A 19982-nucleotide genomic window follows, 5' to 3' on the forward strand; every position below is an offset into this window, starting at 1 on the left:
TCAAAGCAAACGAAATACCAAAATTAACTTCAAGTTAAAAACCTACGACATACACCCATATTTACAAGGTAAATATTAAGTTTTTCAACAAAGCGAGTTGCCAAAGTGCGCTTTAACAAGACTTTAAACACTTTTTACATCCGCTAGTTATTTTAACCTTTGCTATACATTTATTAAAGAAATCATTCACTTCAATAAGTTGATGACGTAGTGTTTGAAGCGTATCTCGCAACTCCCATGTGCAGCTAAGAGACCCCTAATTTATCTCAAACAAATCATGGTGGGTGTAATAAAAAACGAAGGTGATAATTTTCTGTATAGATTTAAACAAAAATTTACCAGATAAGAAAAGTCAAGTGTCTTGATATTACTTTCCATAACAAGTTCGTCTGCAACTCACACTTCAATAAAATATCATTTAAAAAATTGCATGTAAGAATTTATCATCTGTGACATATCGGACAACGCGTACAAAACTGTGAAACTTTCTCTTTCCTACTTATCTATAAAGTTTTCGTTAGAACACTAATGTAAGATAACTTTTAACACGTCCGACAATACCTTTCATAAAGTTTTTTTTTAATTTTGCGCAAATCTACTCAAGGACTATCAGGGCTAGTCGTCCCTAATTTAGCAGTGTAAGACTAGAGAGAAGGCAGCTAGTCATCACCACCCACCGCCACCTCTTGGGCTACTCTTATACCAACGAATAGTGAGATTGACCGTCACATTGTAACGCTCCCATGGCTGAAAGGGCGAGCATGTTTAGTGTGATGGTGATTCGAACCCGCTACCCTCAGATTACGAGTCGAGTGTATTAACTACTTGGCCATGCCGGGCCGGTTACTAAGCCCACTGCATACAAATAATAACAAAATCATGACTCTACAGTTGGACCAACATTTGTAAAACTGAACATCATGTGTAAGTGGAATGAAAAACGTACGTTTTACCAATGAGTACAAACACTTTACTATCTACGTCTGTTCACTTAACTTCCTATACTTCTACAAGTTGCGTGAAGAGAGTTTCGACTATCCTTTAAGTTACAAATAAATTCATCAAATTAGCTTCTAAATTATACACAGAATTTTAAAACAGAAATCCTCCCTCGGCACAATTTTCTAACATAGCAGATACCCCTCTTCTTATGGTAAAAAAATATGCCCCCCTTTAAAATTCATTAATAACAACTATTATCTAATTATTGCATGTTATTAACAGTTTTATGTTTTCTTTCTAATGCATATTTTACTCATGAAGTGGAATTCTTGGTTTTTGAAATTTCTTTAAAAACCTTCGATTTCGCTTTCATTTCAGCTTGGGCACTTGCCGGGTAAGTTTGTTCTTTTTTAAGCTAGCTTAGTAAAAGTGTTATTTTCTTGGAGCACTTCCTCCTCTCTTTCTTCAACATCAAATTCTTTTGTAATCTTAGCCGTTTGCAGATACTGTTGTAATCACTGATGGCTAATTTTATCTCAACATCAGACATCACATTCATATTGTCTTCTATGCACGTCCATAGACTGTTCAGTCTGGGTACTTCAGTCAAATGTTTTTCGGTGTAAATTAGTATATACGTACTCTAATATATAAATATATCATTCATTTATTCTACAATGTTTTTATTTTGTTTTATTTATTTATTTATACATTTTTTTATTCGTGTTGTAGTATCAATGAACGGGTCGAAGGGAAATGTTTAATATCCGAACGTCTCGGCTTTAAATTTCCAAATTCTTGCTGAGATAATACAGCTGAAGTAAACTGTAATCCTCTAATAATTAGTACTAGCCTATACATACGGTATTTTGTTGTGAAATGTGGTCTTTATGTTGCTACTTAGAAAATTAAGCAAGCCCTAGAACATAATCTCTCAACTCACACTGCCTACAGGATCACGTTTTGCAAAACCGGAAGGATGGACTTTCTTTTTGTTTAAACTTTCATCAGCTAGCTGTATGTACTCCCTATGGTTACTAGCAGCGTGATTGATCTCGTCAGCTAGTTGTATGTACTTTCCAAGTTTACTGGCAACATGATTAATTTCATCAGCTAGTTGTATGTACTCTTAAAATTTACTAGCAACATGATTGATCTCGTCAGCTAGTTATATGTGCTCTCCAAGTTTACTAATAGCATGATTCAATGAATACAGATAACTCTTCTTGTAACACATATGTATACTGTCTATCATTAAGATGAATAATAAACTTATCCTATATTTGTTTTCTCAGCTTTTTGTCATTACTGCTCCATTAGAATAACAAAATGACTGTTCTTCAGCATAACCAATTAAAGGAATATAAGTACTTTGTAAGTATATCCAGGCATTCAAAATAATCGTATAATAAGACGTTTCCTCCCCTATTGGTTGACACACTTGTTTGTTTATGTAAGACTGCCATGAAATGAAACCACTGTTGTGGACGTATATTCTTTGGTTGAATTTTTAACTCGTCTATTAAAGAAGGTTACATAAGTATACAAACGCCTATATGAAACCAAATGCCTAGACACACAACAAATAGTAATAGTTGTTGATGTATACAACACTGTTGGAAACAGATATAGAATACCACATGTTCGAGTTAAAAATGTATTATAAAGCTGAAATTCTTGGTTATAAATTAATGTTTGTAAAGTACGGATTCTTTTGTTCTTTCAAATTTTAAAATCTATCACTTTAGCGTATTTAGTAACAGAAATCCTTAGTTTCCTGTTACAAATGATTCCATACATTTACTTTTCTAACGTGTTTCAAGGTTTATACGGAAATACCTCTTTCAGATTTTGTATTTTTAAAATAATATCAGATTGTTGGATAATATTCACGTGTCTTGGAATCTTAAAATTTACTTCCCTTTCGATTTCTTCTACGTAGAATTTGTTTTATTCTTTGAGTGATACTTTCTATACCACATTGTTTACATTATATAATTATTTCAAACCTTGTTCTTCGGTCAATATTCTTTAGATTGTATTCAGGTTGAATGCAGATTTAACCAAAATGTTCTTTAGAATTTTTACCTGAACGTTGAAATGTATTTTTTTGGAAAGGCTTGACAACCATTTGGAATCTTTCAGTTAAGTTTGTACTGATAAAGGAAGTTTTACACCTGACACGTTTATCTTCTGTTTCTGTATGTTTGTAATTCTAGCTACTGGTTGTTTACTCTTCTTTTCAGCATTTAAAATATTGTTGACATAAACAAAAAGATAATCGTTATTTGATAGCAAAGCTTCGAGTTCTTCTCTGGAATAATTTTGTGTTTGTTCGCATGGTTCATATTGTATCAGTGCGATGAATTTCACTCAAAACTATATTTTTTAAAGTGTTAGGGATGGCATGATTTAATATTAAGAAGCCAATCACTAATACAAAACTTGCAATACACAGAAGTTTAGAACTGCTTGTTCAATACAACGAAGTTTGGTACTGCTTGATTTAAATACACAGAAGTTTGGTACTGCTTGTTTTTAATCGCAACTAGGGTGTACAACAGTGTATTTAGTGAGTGTCCTGAGATGAATATGATGTTAGGTTATAACTTGTTTAGGAAAACAGAGTAAGTTTTCAATCCCATGATGCCCAGTTACGCAGACATTATCTGTGAACCTAAACCACATTTCTAGCGAACAAACGAGCTAAAAGTTCAGCCACGGAATATGTGTCTCTCTATATATAAATATATATAGACGGATAGATAGATATAGATATATATATACAAACATAAGCAAAAATGTATCCAGTAATTCTGTCTCTAATGGTTGCATTTAACGGCAATCTGATAAAAATAAATATATCAATCAACAGGAGAGAAGCGTCTCTTTTTTTTTCCGGTTATTTTGCGTAATTCTTTGATTAGTTTTCCTGAAATTCAGTAATTGTGTTTTCCCGGTGAAACCGTAATGGCGAAACATTAAGAAAATCCAAACAAAATGAGTTGTATTTTCTGAAGTACAGTCGAAAATAATTATTTAAATATTTCGAAAAATCATCAGAATGCATTACGAAAATTTAAACTCAGTAGGATTATTTATCATATCACAGGGTTTGTGACATGTTTAATAAGTTTTTCTGCATTATGACAATATGCTATATAAGTTTTCTTTCTTATCACCAAAGTTATAACAGATTTATGTATGATATTTGACTTGCTTTCGTCATTCATTATAGTAAACTTGTATTTACATATGTATTTGAGGAATACATAGTACATTCTTGTCACTTGAATAACCTAGAAATTCAAATCTGTAGCATTAATTCTAAATATTCTTCAAATGTATAAATATAGGTTCTGTGAGTAAAGGCCAAATGAAACAGTATAAACATAACAATATACTATATTTTCATGTGAGAATACTGGCTATGTGTCCAAGTGCTGAAAGTGTTTACCCTAGACAGCATTTAATACGCATTTTAAATCCGTTTTGCCTAGCCTCCAGTGGTATGTCTGCGCACTTAAAGAGCTAATCAGAGGTTTCGATATCCCTGGTGGCCAGAATTAAAGATAGCTTATTGTGTAGCTTTGTACTCCCTTTCAAACCAAACAAACAGTTTCGTCTCTTCCTGTAGTCACGTAATTACTTCGTTTCATTTCATTTTTAATACAAACCTACACATTGGACTGTCTTTGAGGACTGGAACCACAGATTTTGGTGTTGTAAGTCATTACTGTCCCACGAGGAGACACTAACTTATTTGAATAATGGTTATTTTATTTATTTCCAGTCATTAGAATAAAGTATCGTTTTCTCACTAAGCTCTGCAGAAAAATGTGTACAAGATGTAGCAATAGATAATAATTAAAATAACTTCATTCTTGGAATAAATGTATTTTATGATGAATGAAAAGATAGAAATAAAAACAATATAGGTGAAGAGAATAAAAAGGAAAAAAAACAGAAAGAAAATTGCGAATGTATACAAAAAACATAAACCTCAAATAAAAATAGAGGAAGAAAAATGAATTTATTAAAAAGACATATGGAAATCTAAATATGCAAAAAATACTCAGAAATTAAACGTGTGATAAAACCATGTCAACAATATAAAATAAATACAAAAGGAAAATAATATAGAAAAAGACAATTTTGAAATTTGAAAGATGCTTGTGTCTGTTGAAATTATATATTTAATCATTAAATAACAATGCAGATATTATTAACATAAACTCTCATTATTTATTAACATACTTCCGGTAACAACAACAAAAGAGCAGAGACGATTTAATAAATACATCATGTTCGGTGCTAGGTTTCAATTACGCGACCCACAGATTGTGAGTCTGTGCCTTAAATCACTTCGCCATGTCAGGCCTCTTTGTAATCAAGCTCTCCATTGTTTATTTATAAGTGTTATTGTGTCTTATGTGTTGTCTAAGCAGGTGTTAAATAGAAATTATAGCTACATTACAACTTTAATTTCGACCATTTTATTCTTTTTTGGAAAAATGGGTCATAAAGGTCACACATAATTCCATTTCAACTTTTAAAAAAATTAGTTAAAAATGTAATTATTACTCAATTATGGATAAATAAATTTGAATAATTTATTGTATGATGATGTTGTTTAGTTTATCTCATGAATAGAATTTTTTTTTTCAATGCTCAAATTTGCATTTTTTCGTATCTCTCTGTGTCTGAACTGTAAACATCACACTTTAAGATTTTTTGATGAATACCTCAGCTCAATGTTATTTTTGCAAATTCAGTTTTAGCATTTGAGGCTAGCTTGCCATTTATTTTATGTTTTTATACCTTCTTTGTTATTTCAACTGTGACTTTATTGGTTGAACTCACACTTATTACCCACAGATTTCTTGAGAAGTTCATGTGGTTCGTAACTCTTAAAAGGTTTTCATCTTTTAAAAATAACCATCAGTTTCTTATCTTTAATGATGTGTGGCGAGAACACAGTTGTGTCATGTGCAAATTAGTCACTCTTTGTAAAGAAGTGCAGTAAACGGTAACGCATTAAATTGAAGAAAAAAAATGTCATTACTTCCTTAACAATTAGAAACCGGTTTTCATTGTAATTTGTAATATATGCCACCAGGTAAGGATATTTAGGCTTAGCGAGTATAGTTGGCTGAGCCTGCAATAGCACATTTCTCACATAACAAAAACTTTTTTATTGAGCATGTTGTTAAGTATATTGCATTAACCAACAATATAAATACAATAACTTCTAAATTACAGAAAATGATTATAATTAGTAAATATAAATTGATTTTCACTTGTGCTAAGCCTACATATCACAGTGATCATTCCATAAAGGCTATATTCACTTGGTCAAGTTTTTGTACTTTCTCTCCACTGAAAGACGAACTATATACCTAATTGGAGGAGTTTTATAGATGTTCATATAAGTATCAGTTGAGAGGTAATCTTCACTTGAATGTGTATAATGACAATGATTACTGATGTAAATAATCTAAGAATGTGGGATATCACCCTAGGACTTTGATATAACCTGAAAATGTGGTATAGACACAATCCTGCAGTCTCTTTTATAATGCAGTTGCATTCTGATGCTGCTTCACAGCCAAAAACGTTAATCCGAAACAGAAAATTATAATACAAATTTCATGTCTTTGTTTATCAGGTGTTGTTTGAAGAATAAAGATTGTTGTTACCCTTGTTTTAAACTTGTGTTCGAAGCTCTCCTTTTCTTTTCATGTACAGTTTCTTATCTTTTGCAAGCACATTTTTCCGAATCTCCCGTATGAGGGCCTAAATATTTATTTGTTGATCCCAGTTTTATCAAAGAGAACAAAGTGTGGATATAATACTTTAATTATCTGGTAATCAACATGAAGTTTTAATTCTTTAAATTTATTTTATGTATTGATCACACTGGTGTATTCAATATTTTATAATTGACCAAACATGTCTTGTAAAATGAAAAAATTATTCAAAAGAGGTCATAATTAACACTAACAATTGAATTTAGATAATTTAGAAGAAAAATTGATTTTGTTTTTTTCAGACTAGGGGATTTCATGTTGTGTGTATTTTCGCTTGCGGCGTTAACCAGTGAAGTTGATTCTGAGATGACAATGCGTTTCTTCTGTACATACATCTACATATAGGCCCGGCATGGCCAGGTGGTTAAGGTTCTCGACTCGTATACCAAGGAGTCGCGGGTTCGAATCCCCGTAACACCAAACAAGCTCGCCCTTTCAGCCGTGGGGGCGTTATACTGTGACGGTCAACTTCATTATTCGTTGGTAAAAGAGTAGCTCAAGAGTTGGTGGTAGGTGGTGATAACTAATTGTCTTCCCTCTAGTCATACACTGCTAAATTAGGGACGGCTAGCGCAGATAGACCTCGATTAGCTTTGCCCACTGCATACAAATAATAACGAAATCATGACTCTACAGTTGAACCAACATTTGTAAAACTGAACATCAAGTGTAAGTGAAATGAAAAACGTACATTTTACCTATGAGGGATATATAGCTAGATTGTACTGAGAAAAAAAATTTAAAAAACACGGTATTAAATTATGTGAGCACAATATGTGCAGCCCTCAACTTCGCGAATTTTTTTTCCTGGGTGCATGTAGATTTGCAATAGGGGTCACTATTTTCCCATTACCGAAAACTTTATTTTTCTCCTATCTCAGGACGTGCAGATATGACGTCATGAATATATCACACGTGAATCTAATGCACTATCGCCATCTATACAACTATAATAGTACTGTCTGTTGTATGTCCTTGCAAATACTTCGCAGAATGTGAATGAAATTTCGCCAAAACTGGTAGGGAGATTCATTAGGTTTTTGGGAAATACTTTCTGCGGTTTTGATGAGTGTTTTCGCGTTTTTTTAACCACTACTTCACCCCTATAGATGGATCTTCACCAAATTTGGTATGAAATTTTGTTGGGTCTATCAGGAAATACATGCAAATGTATGGTTTCACAATTTGTGTTTTGCTGTTTTTATGTGCGTTTTGATATTTTTAAATCAAATATAGAGGAAACAACTTTTCATGTCCTAAGATAACCTTTCATTAATCATGAATTTACATAAGTTGCTTGCTGGGTACGGATACCCCAGCTAGTGGAATTAATACCACATCAAATCCAAAGAAATGTTCTATGGACGTAGGTCACAACGGCGAAACGAAATCAAAACAAATGTTCTACAGGCATATTTCAAATAAACATGGCCAGGGCTGGATTTAGGTCAGATGGAGCCTCGAGCAGTAAAATAGCATTTGGGACCCCTACTAATTACAAGTGTATACATTGCATTAAAACATTAAAACTTCTTTTCGCAGGAGGGGGGAATTCAAGTGGTCACAGTCCTGATGCAGCTGCTACTATTGCCCAACCCCTTAATATGGCCCTGAACATGAAAAGATGTAGCCATAAAGAGAATGACTCTAGAGTTAAACAAAACAGCAATAGCTCTTGAGTCAAAAGCAAAGTGACACTAAATATTCAAAATATAGTTTTTAGTCTAAAATGAACTTTTTACGTCTCATATTGACAGAATTTACAGGCATTCTCATTTAAAAGTGTATTATATTAGCCCAACTATGCGTATGATTCATTGCTACTTAATGATATAGAAGTATTATACTGTAGCCTAGTGCTGTCAGTTCATACAACAGAAGGTTTCTTTAAATCTTGGTCACTTAACTCCCACTACTCGATAGAACAGAAGGTTTTTGTCTTGTTGAGTTTGTGCTGACGTTTTGGAATCCATCCAGTTTTTTTTCTTCTCCTACTGTATGGTACTTATTTTATACAACTTATCAGATAACAGATGGATTACTTAAATTTGTGTTGCATGTGATTCTGTATTTTGAGACACCACGACAGTTGTTTTTCATTATTAGTCAAATAGACAAATAAGCATGGAAGTCTGTATTGCTCAAAACGTTTTTAACAATAAATGCCTGTGCTACCAATACTAAGGAAACATATTACTGTGACGTAAATTGTAAAGTTATATTAAAATATGAAAATACAGTAAGTCTGGTTCTTATTAAAAGTGCAAAAAGAAAAAAGGAGAACCAATAATGTAACTTTAAATCGCCCCCAGCTAGTACAGCGGTAAGTCTACGGATTTGCAACGCTAAAATCAGGGGCTCGATTCCCCTCGTTGGGCTCAGCAGATAGCCCGATGTGGCTTTGGTATAAGAAAACAAAGAAACTTTAAACTTGCTGTTTTGTAGTAAATGTATTAAATATGGATGAAATTTGCAGATATTATGTGTATTTTTTCAAACTATAAACTCACTTTTACTTGCATAAAGTCATTTCTCACATTCTAAGATCAGTGTTACATTAAAAAATCTTCCATGTGACAAAATTGCGTTTATTAGAAAGTTATATGGATTATAGATCATGTGACAAATAGTTATACATTACTTAAAATTTTGTTTCCTTAATTGTGTGTTTTAGCGAAAAACTACGCACTAGGCAATTTGCACTCTGTCTGCCATCAGGAGTCGAACGCCAGATGATAGTGTTGTATGTCTGTAAACTTACAGCTGACCTTTCGTGGGAGTTTTCCAGAAGAATGTGTCCCTGTGTATGTATTTTTTCTTCTTCTAGAATTTCTTTTAAACATTGACACTACAGGTCTAATAAATAAAGCTGTATATGAAAATTAAATAGCATACGTGAAATAAAGGGAAGAAGATTACTTATTTACCAATGAGATTTTCCAAATTTAACTACAATTTATATAGGTATGTTACTATAAGTACAATTAAACAATTAGCGATGATTCCGTATGAAGTATTCATATGAATAGTGAATGAGAAAGAATTCAGAGGACATATTTTCGATGTTTGTAGACTATTGGGCTAATCAGTTGATCAACAAATGAGCTGTTAAAAGTGAACTATTTATGAACTTAAGCTTACAACGATGTACAAATGAAAGTAGACTGTATGAAACGTCAATAAAAATAAACTAATCTGTTATCATTACATAAACTGGACTTCATCTTATTGTTTAGTAAATAACCCAAGCGAACGTGATCAATGACAGAACACATTACAACAGTACGAAATTGGCTGAGGCATAAACAAACAATGTCTTTTAATTCCAAGGTCATCATATGAGTGTTTAATTTCCAAGAAATCTTCGATTTTGTTTGTTTGTTTGTTTTAAGTTAAGCACAAAGCTACATAAGGGGTTGTTTGTACTCTGCCCATCACGGGTATCGAAACCCGGTTGCTAGCGGTCTGTATCCGCAGACATACCGCCGTACCACTGGGGCAGAAATCTTCGAATGGTTCAAGAAACAAACTTGTCTGATCACTCATTCACACTATTTTTTAAAATTTTATTTTGTAGTCTTTTTTGTTACCGGATTTTCCACATGGAAATGAGCTACTTGGATTTAATGGTTAAGCCTTAACAGTTACTTATGGTACCGATGTTTACATAATTATAAAGCTATTTACGAAAGCTCAGGTTTATGTAAGCAGGAAAGGGAATGGAGAACTAGGGAAAATGGCGAGAATTGATGAGTTACCTTGTAAGTATTGTCTTCTCAATATATAGTGTTGCCGATCTAAGTGACATTTTATTTTACTAAATTGGTATGAACATGACCTAATGGTTAAGGTACTAGGCTCGGAATCCGAGAGACTACTGTTCGAGATGTGTTGCTAATCCATACATTTTGCGCTATCACCAATGGATGTGTTATATGAATGACAGTAAGTCACACTATTATCTTTAGAATAGTCATTTTCGAGATTGGGTTCTGCTAACTGGTTGCTTTTCTGATGGTCCAAAACCCAAAATTAATAATAACTATGTCCGAACTATAGGAGCCAGTAACCTGGCCGATTAGACCTTGCATAAATTAGTTTAGTTCAGGTGAATACATTTTTACAGTATTCGTATGTAAAAATAGTAATCGTTAAGAATTCTACTGAAATCACAAAGCGTTTCAACTGTAATGACAGAAACAGTCACGAACTCCCCCTTTCTTAAGTAATTTCAATATATTTTTAGTGAGATATGTTCAAGAAAGTTTTTCTAAATTTTAATGCAGGAGCTCACCGTGTACCATGGCATTCTTGAGATATGCCAAACGTCATAAATATGTACTAATCCTTTTACTCGGGTAAAGTTTCATACACCAATGGCTAGAAATTTGTATCACCTGTCCTTGACTTTGGACACGCGACTCATCTCCTACTTGTACAAGTCTAAATGAATTAGAGGTTTCCTTCGTTAAAATGATACCATGAATAGTCGATAGCGCATTGAATTCTGGTTTACCATAGTATTAAGATTTTGTCTGAAATTTGGCGGTAAATTATAATTCCGTTTCTATTTGTCCTATATGAACGTGTTTTAAAATAAAGACTGTTTCCAGTATCATAAACCTTTAAAAGTCACTACAAAAATGACCAGCTTATGAACGCCGAGGGCGGCCCTTGAGACTACAGTAAAAACATGTAATGTACCAAGCTAACAAGCATAGCCTGTCAGAGACGTGTTTATGGTTTTAAGACGAAATCAGTGAATTTTTCTAATTAATTTGTAATTAAAAAAGCAATCTCTAACTCAACGGCAGCAGAAATAGTAGGGTTCTTTGTAGAAATCATGTTTGCCATTTCGTCTTCTTTTGTGAAAAGATTTAAGAATATGAGGAAGTCAGAGATACACGTCGATCAATCGTTGAATAAAATCCGAGGAAATTATTATTGGTTTTTGACAGTGAAACTAGATGATTTATTTTCATCCTAATTCAGGCATTGGCCATTGGAATTGTTGTGGTTCATTATCTATGGAACACTTACCATTTCTCAAATCTTTTGTGAAACCTTTGAGGAAATGCTGAGACAATTCAAAATATCTGATTATTTGTTCTTATTGACATGAAAACGAGCTCTGATTCAAAGCTAACCAGTAAATATAAAGTAGAAAAATATCTGAGATGTTGCAAGAGTAGAAAGTATGTGTGCGATCAAAAGGTTAGGCTGTAAGAGAGCTCAGATAAAGAAGGTGCTATAGAGCACCTAAAGAGAAGTACATGTATGGTAAGTTTACTGATGTATCAAACAGTTTGATGTCAAACTTTTCGTAGAAATCTGTACGAAGTGAAGAAGGAAAATACTCGAAAATCAGATAAGGAACAAAAAAATACTAACACTTTTTCAAAGTGAATTTCGAGAATATTACAAAGATAAGAGAACAAAGAAATATTAAAATAATGGCGAAACAGCATTACTACAGGGTAAGACTGATACACTTTTGAATAAGAGAATGACTAATCGGATCAAATAAAACAGCACGGTAACATGATCCCTGAATCATGCCTTACATAACTATGAAATCCAGTTTTCAACAAAACTAACGTTTTTTTGCCTTTGGGTTTAGAAACTGCTTATTAATGTGAAGCGTCTTATAACATAAGACAAATAGTGTTAATATCTTATTAATATAATTTTATCTTAAGAAATTGTTTACGAACAAATCTTCAATGTCAAAATGAATCGTTGGCACTGTTGAGTGCATAAAAGTGCAAAAATAAATATACGAAAAGTAAAATAGTTGTTAAGAATATAATATGCCACAAGTTTCTAAAGAACAAAATAATACAGAATTTATGATTTCATAAAACCCGAAAATATCCAGCAAAAATGTTTCCAATTACGGACAACAAAAAATGTGTTCAGCACATTTAAACCTAAAGGTTTTCCGCTACAGTACATAATTTTTTACTCTAGTATATAAATGAGGATTTGTGCTTTTGTGTGTTTGTTTTAGAGCAAAGCTAACAACGAAATCAAACTTGAAGGGCGTGAAGATTCACTACATTTTAAAGTTATGGTGCATTTAAATGAGGAATCTACTTTAGAATATTTGCAGAAAGTCATAAAATCGATTTCCGTGAACAAAACATTTGGCAACGATTGCTCGCATGCTGATACGTATAAATGTGCCAACAACATATTATCTTGAAAGTTCCATGAAATTATATTGGTCTGTTGGAAAGGGGCGATCGGTTTGTACAATTATACCGAAAAGGGGAATAAAAGACTCTGTTATAACTAGAAAGTACTACCCTGCTAAAAACTGTCACTCGCTCTTATTGCCCTAGATTGCAATCCCTAGCTTAAAAATTATACACTGAAAATTTTCACTTTGTTATTGATTTGATATTTTTGTCATTCAAATGCAAGATACGTGTACAGAAAAATGAACTGTATATAACCTTCACCATATTGAAGAAGGCCTTTGATAGAGTCAATATTCATGACCATTTCGCTGTTCTGAAGAAACTGGGTTGTCCCTTAAAATTAATAAATATTATTTTCTTATTATATCAAGGTATTAAGGCGACTTTAGTGTATTAAAACAAAAAACTAATGCTTCTAATGTTAAAAATGGAGTGAAAGATGGGTGTGTATTAGCTCCTCTGTTTTTAAACATTTAATTTTTATTCCTGCTTCTTCATGCATTTAAGAACTGCAATGATAGCATTTGTCTCTAAACAGGAATAGAGAGAGTTTTAAAAACATAATGAAAAATTTCGTTCTGTTTAAGAAATGCGTGGCCATGTTTGCCGCATTGAATTTTCTCCGCAAACTTTTGTGGGCAGTTTTACTGTATCATACAAGAGCTTTGGGTTGACAATTAGTTCCTTAAAGGCTGTGATCATGTACAAAGGAGTAAAAAAAACTATACCTGGTCTCATTTTGGAAGGTAAATATCTGGTACTGCCGACAGATTTTATTACTTGGATTCCACTATCAGTAAAAATCTTGACCTTCAGACTGAACTGACTAACACAATCAAAAAAGCAACTTAGAATCCTGGGCTTGTACAGAAACAAGCATGGAATAATAACAAAATATCCTTTCGATGTGTATTTCTATGCTTGGTGAGGAGACCTCACAAAGATGATTCTGTACTTTCAGTTTACCTCCTCTGAGATCAGTAAGTCCAACCACGTGTTTGCCGTGTCTGACGACTCATGAAGGGGAGGATATGATTCTGGTGGTTGAGGGATCAACCCCAAGACACAATTTTAGCCTAAAATTCCTATAGATATGTGGCCTTGGGGGGGGGGGGGTTCCTCAGGGTCAGTTGGACTAGGATCAACCAAGTACTCGTGTTGGCTTTTCTCGACGGGTAGTGTGGACACTGTGTATGATGCTGGTGTTTGGGTATAATGCTCATAAAATCCTGGCATTACTCCAGTGTTCGTGTTTGGCATTGTAGTATGTTCCCTCATATGGTTCCATGTTGGGTAAGGTCAGTGGACATTGAATCTTCCTCTCTGTATTATGAATTCCAGCTAATTGGTGAATTACCATATATAGATGACTCTGTTACGAAATCATCATCACATTCAGAACCTATCCAACATTTTTTTTCTTCGCTATTTACCAGACAAATCCTTGAAGAATGTCTCCCTTTTTCATTCAAAAGGGATTAGAGGGGCTTGTTGGCTCTCCCAAGTCCATCAAAAAGCTATTCTGGGAACGTCTTGGTGGAAAAAACTACTACCTCAAAACACAGTGAACTCCTCCTGAATTTCAAAGCCACTGGGGATATGCTCACTAAGGTTATTCCCCATGCTATTATTAATTCCTCCCGAGGAGTGATTGTTGAGAGGAATTTGAAGGATATCCCCTGGTTTCTCCAGACTCGAGACTCGAAAACTATTGTCCCCAACTTTATCTCGGACACATGCTGCTGCTGCACTGCATTCCACTGCTACAGTACCATGTAGAAACCATGCGAAAAGCATTTTCCCTCTTTGTTTAAGCAAGTTGAGAAGTCAATAAATAATCTTGTCTCTTCCTACCATTCGTTATAGTGACTGCCCGGGTCCACTTTTTTTGGTCTCAGCTTCTGGCGTTTATTGGGTCCACCTTCTTTGGCCACGAGACGCATAATGATAATTCATTCACGCCCTCAATCGCAAAATCGCTGGAGATCGAAAGACCTCCTTCTAATAAAGACAAATGGTGTGGTCATAAACTAAGGGGTTCTCTCCCAAGTTCTCCTCCACCTTAAAAAATGGCCACTTTAGCACAATGGAAGGTTTCCATTCTAATATGGATAGCATTAAGACCTTGATTGATTTCTATCATTCTTTGAGCCTTTACATACAGGAAACATTTCTAAAACTTACCAATGCAGTCGCCTTTCAGCAGCTTTTCTAATCCTGGAATGACAGGTTGTGTGATGGACAAGCACATAAAGTGGTGCCCACCTTGTCTTTGCAGCTCGATACACCCTAGGGGTCTTTACCATCCGTGTTTCCTTGAGTCATATGATCATTGTTTTCTACACCTGTCTGACTTTGATGCTCGCATTAAACAGTTGCCATCTCCTTTTTAATCCTGGGAAAATATAGTGCCAAAAGTCATGGAAGGCTCAAAAACAAGCCTGGTATACCTTTTGATAGTTATCCCACACTTTATAACTGCATTGCTTTTCATCTCACACGTATTCATACTCAACAGGTAAGACGTTAAAGCCATAAGTAATCTTGGATTAAGTAAACAACTAGCATCTCTTCTTCTACCAATTTCAAAATCATATGATATAAAATTCAGAAAGTCAGTGGGCGGTATATTTCCCATCCCTTCTGATCTGGTTCTCTTATAGCCAGGAAGTTGCTGATGTTTAGAGCATCGCCCATACTTTGAGTATGAGTCGTTTTTCATGCATCTAGCCCTTATGTTTTGTCCCCCGCCTTCTGAGTTATCAAGTCTTGGGCAGAGAAATTGCCTCTTTCCTTTTGAGCCAATCGTCTCTGTGACACTGGTTTACACTGGTGGAACTCAAAATTGCTCTTTATCAGTCTGGCAAAACATTGGTTGGATCTGATGATATTCATAATGAGATGCTATGACATCTCTTTCCTGCCTCTCTTGCTTTTTCTTCAGGTTGTTTTTAACTGGATTTGGTAGGATAATGATTTTCTGATGTTTGACGCCAAGCTATTGTCCTCCCTTTTTCTAAGCCTGAGAAGGATCCCAAAATTCTTTCTAACTATCATGCAACTGCTTTGACAAGCTGTTTCTGTAAGACCTTAGAGAGGATGATTAATACTCGTCTTGTTTGGTTTCTCGAATCAAACAACCTCCTCTCACCCACTCAGTGTAGGTTCCGATGACAGTACTCAAACGTGAACCACCAGCTTTGACTTGAAATGTCAATCAGATAAGCCTTTCTCAAGCTGTTTCCATATTAATTGACCTTGAGAAGGCTTACAACATTATGTGGAGATACGACATTTTGCGAGACCTCCACTTGTGTAAGTTGTGTGGCCATTTACCCACTTTTATCTGAAACTTTCAATGGACCAACGTTTCAAAGTCTGTGTGGGTTCTATACTTTTCCGTTCTTTTCAACAGGAACTTGGAGTCTCTTGGGACTGTGTCTTGAATGTCACTCTTTTCAGTATAAAGATTAATGCTATCATTGCACAACTTTCTCCTAGTGTTGCAAACGGGCTGAATATCGATGACTTCCACATTTTGTGTCAATTGTCGAGCATGAGGTTTATTGAATAACAGCTTCAGACTGCTCTAAATCATTTGTTAAAGTAGACTACTGCAAACAGTTTTACCTTATCTTTCTCCAAAACTGTTTGCATGCAATTTTGCTGCCAATAAGGTATTCACCTCAATCCTGAGCTCCGTCTCAGTAATGCTTTTCTTCTTGTGGTCCCTGAGGCAAAGTTCTTGGAGCTTATCTTTGACTGTAAGCTGATCTTAATTCTTCATATTAAGCAGTTACTTGTCAAATGTATAATATCAACCATTTCTATTGTGCCCTTATTCAATCCAAACTGGACTATGGATCTTTGATCTATGGTCCTGCCTGGATCTCGGCCTTGAAGATGTTGGACCCCATTCCCTATCTAAGTCTTCGGCTCTGCACAGGGTTTTTTACACTTCTCTAGTTCAGAGTTTGTACACTGAGTCTCATGAACCTCCTCTTCACCTCTGCTAATTGCAACGTTTTTTAGAGTGAGCTTGAAAATAGTTATCCTTACCACAACAATCCATCTGAGCTGTGTCTTCCTTTCTCAGTGGACTATTCACTTTTGGGATAGATGGTTTGCTATTCGTCTATATAACCTCCATTTGCAGGTACAACTGGCTGAATTGGGCCTGTCCTTTGATGATGTAGTTGTTCCCACTGGTCAGCCCATCCCACCGTAGCTTTTTACCATCCCCACCTGTAACCTTTCTTTGAGTCATCTGAAGAAGGCGGATACTCCCGATTGGGAGTACTATTTTCTATTTGCCGAACATCTTTCGAACCATTTTCAATTTCCGTTTATATGAATGGTTCGAAATCATGTGACTCTGTAGTCTCTGTCATAGTTTGTTGTGGTTCAGTAGTTACTCACAGAATCCCTTCCATAGTTCTTGTGTTAAATGTCGAGCTGTATACCACTTATTTTGCCCTGGATCGTGTAGATGATATGCAGTACACCAATTTCACTATTTATACCGACTCTCTTACCTCCCTACAGTCCCTAAACTCGCTTCACGTTAGTTCTCACCCTGTTTTCGTCGATATTCAAACCCGACTAGCTATTTTAACTTTGTATCTCAGAACGGCTGGTACGAGTATTAATACTTTTATTGATAAGGAGAGAACAACGTTTCGACCATACTAGGTCAGCTTCACCCGTACGGGCCGTTCTGAGATATATTTTTATTTCAAGTGGGTTTCTCGTCATCAATAATTTCCCTTTATCTCCCATTTCTATCCAGAACGAGCTTGCTGAAACTGCAGTTAAATCCTTATCCTCTAGTGCTGTCACTGCTGTTTGTTTCTTATATGTGGACTGCAGTCCTGTATTCAAGGCTCGGATCTGCTCCAGCTCATAGTTGACTTAGAGTAAGCAACATGATAACAAGTTTTTCCAGATAAAACTTTCTGTTGCTCTTTGATTCTGTAAGGATCAGAAGGAAGAAGTTGTTCTTGATAGGCTACACATTAGTCACAGTTTTTTAACTCATAATTTTCTTTTATCTGTGACTGATAAACCAATATGTAGCTTTTGTGACACTCAACTCACAATAGCCCACGTTTTGCTGCCGTACCGTTGTCACGACTCTGATGTGTTTACACATGTTTTATCCACGGGTTTATCCCTGACCCTGAAAAGTGTCTTTGGCAATGGTGACACTCTCCACCCTATTTGCATTTTTAAATTTTTAAGGGCCATTAACCTTTATAATTTTATTTAAGTTTTATATCTGCTTTTTGAACTTTCTTTAATGTTACCTTGATTCATTTTTTTTTACATTTTATAATGATTATACTTTTATATATTTCTTTTTTTACCAATTATTTGGCGCAGATAGACTAGTTGCTTTGCGCCACTAAACGCCAACCAAAGAACAAACTATCAACTAAGGTTAAGATGCAAAGATGTACTGTCATCCTGCTTTGTGACAACATATGTTATGCATTTTAAAAGACTGAACAGCTTCCACACGAATATTGTCTGGAATTATTATGACTTTTACTGTTACTATAAATTACTACACTTTTCACTGATATATAAACAATTTCCCATTAGCAGAGGGACAGTGGTATGTCTGCAGACTTACAACGTTAGAAATCAAGTTTCGATACCCGTCGTGGGCAGATCAAAGATAGCTTTGTGCAGTTCCGTGTTTAATTACCGAAATCAATCAATTTATACTTATAATACATCAAGTAAAGTGAACAGACAAAATACCAAACACAAAGGTACTAAAGAACACAGAACTGACACACTTATAAAACATTTTTAAGAATAGGAGGTTAAGATTGCTTAGCCATGTTTGGATAATCGGAGAAGACCGTATCCTTAAGAATGTTTTGAAAAATGAAATTAATGCGGCTTTAGGAGACGGGGTCGCCCTTTATGACGATACCAAGACACGTGCAAAAGTAATGTGAAGTCATTTAATACCAATGTAGAAAGCTGAGAAGAGTGCACAAATCCCTGCACAGTCTGTAAGGAACATCTGGCACTAGGTGCAGCTAAACAAAGGACAGAAGTAAAAAGTGAGAAAAAAGAAAGCAATGTACTTTAACTTTGGATCAAATCCCAGACAACTCTTGGATCTGTGAAATTTTCAACAAGCTTTATTAATCTCAAATAGGGCCTGTTAGCCACAAGTGGACTCATCAGGCACCTGACTAGATCTCTTATTCGCACACCATAAGTATCAATGGTTACCAATAATAATACATACTAGGTTATCTGTACTCTATCCATTACGGGGAAATGATCTCAGATTTTAGTGTTGTTGGCGCACATACTGATCACTGATACACTGGTGGTAACAAACATCTAAGTACAATTTTCACAATATGTACTGGAAAAAATAATATAGACATATCAATGTGAAATTCGACAGTAAATATCATATGTTTACATATTTATAACTTTATAAATATTCCACACACTTGTTTGTTGTTTTGTAAGTATATTTAGCATGTATTATCTCTTTTCAAACCACTTTCCACACCTATTCCTTTATCTACGGTTTTGCTAGATAGCAGATACTGACAGTTAGAATCTCGTTAATCTATTAATATGAGTCATTAATTAGATGAAGAGGCATTTGACTACCTTAAAAAGAGTCAGAGTTAATATAAAACAATAATCTATAAACATGGCAAAAAGTTGATAATACATTTACACACGTGGAAAATGTACTCTCACTGATAGGATATGAAATCTAGATGTTTATAACAGAATAACAGTTGTTTTTTTTCACATAAAACCACACAAGATCCACCTGCACAAAACTGTTACAATCAACAGAAAAAGTGACATTTTTTGGGTTACTCTTCTCCGACTGAACGGTGGGATTTGACCCTCACTCATATTGTATTTTCCATTGCAAAACGCTTCGTTGTAAATCTATTATATCCAAATCACACTCATACTTCCTGCGTACTTTCCCTAAACTATCCAATGTGTGAGCAACTAGTTTCAACAATTTGAC

General features: G+C 34.7%; 2 protein-coding genes and 1 long non-coding RNA gene across 14 annotated transcripts in view; 2 read left to right on the plus strand and 1 right to left on the minus strand.

Annotated features, from left to right (window-relative positions):
• Positions 1–19982, minus strand: part of LOC143222972 (uncharacterized) — a 32668-nt gene that overhangs the window by 9231 nt on the left and 3455 nt on the right. The window contains exon 3 of one of the 12 annotated variants that reach the window (XR_013012597.1): positions 1–19346. The exons of the other annotated variants lie outside the window; for them this stretch is intronic. The gene's annotated coding sequence lies outside the window, so the exon portion shown is untranslated. The remainder of the gene's footprint in view (positions 19347–19982) is intronic. 12 annotated transcript variants of the gene reach the window in all.
• LOC143222973 (small nuclear ribonucleoprotein Sm D2) overlaps positions 5997–19982 on the plus strand; it is a 78718-nt gene continuing 64732 nt past the window's right edge. The window contains exon 1 of the mRNA XM_076450272.1: positions 5997–6002. Coding sequence (XP_076306387.1) covers positions 5998–6002 — 5 coding nt within the window. The 5' untranslated portion in view covers position 5997. The remainder of the gene's footprint in view (positions 6003–19982) is intronic.
• Positions 7746–19982, plus strand: part of LOC143222974 (uncharacterized) — a 25335-nt gene continuing 13098 nt past the window's right edge. The window contains exons 1-2 of the long non-coding RNA XR_013012598.1: positions 7746–7881; positions 9427–9556. This is a non-coding gene — a long non-coding RNA (uncharacterized LOC143222974). The remainder of the gene's footprint in view (positions 7882–9426; positions 9557–19982) is intronic.

This window comes from Tachypleus tridentatus, chromosome 8 (genome assembly GCF_004210375.1).
Source record: "Tachypleus tridentatus isolate NWPU-2018 chromosome 8, ASM421037v1, whole genome shotgun sequence".
NCBI lineage: Eukaryota > Metazoa > Arthropoda > Merostomata > Xiphosura > Limulidae > Tachypleus > Tachypleus tridentatus.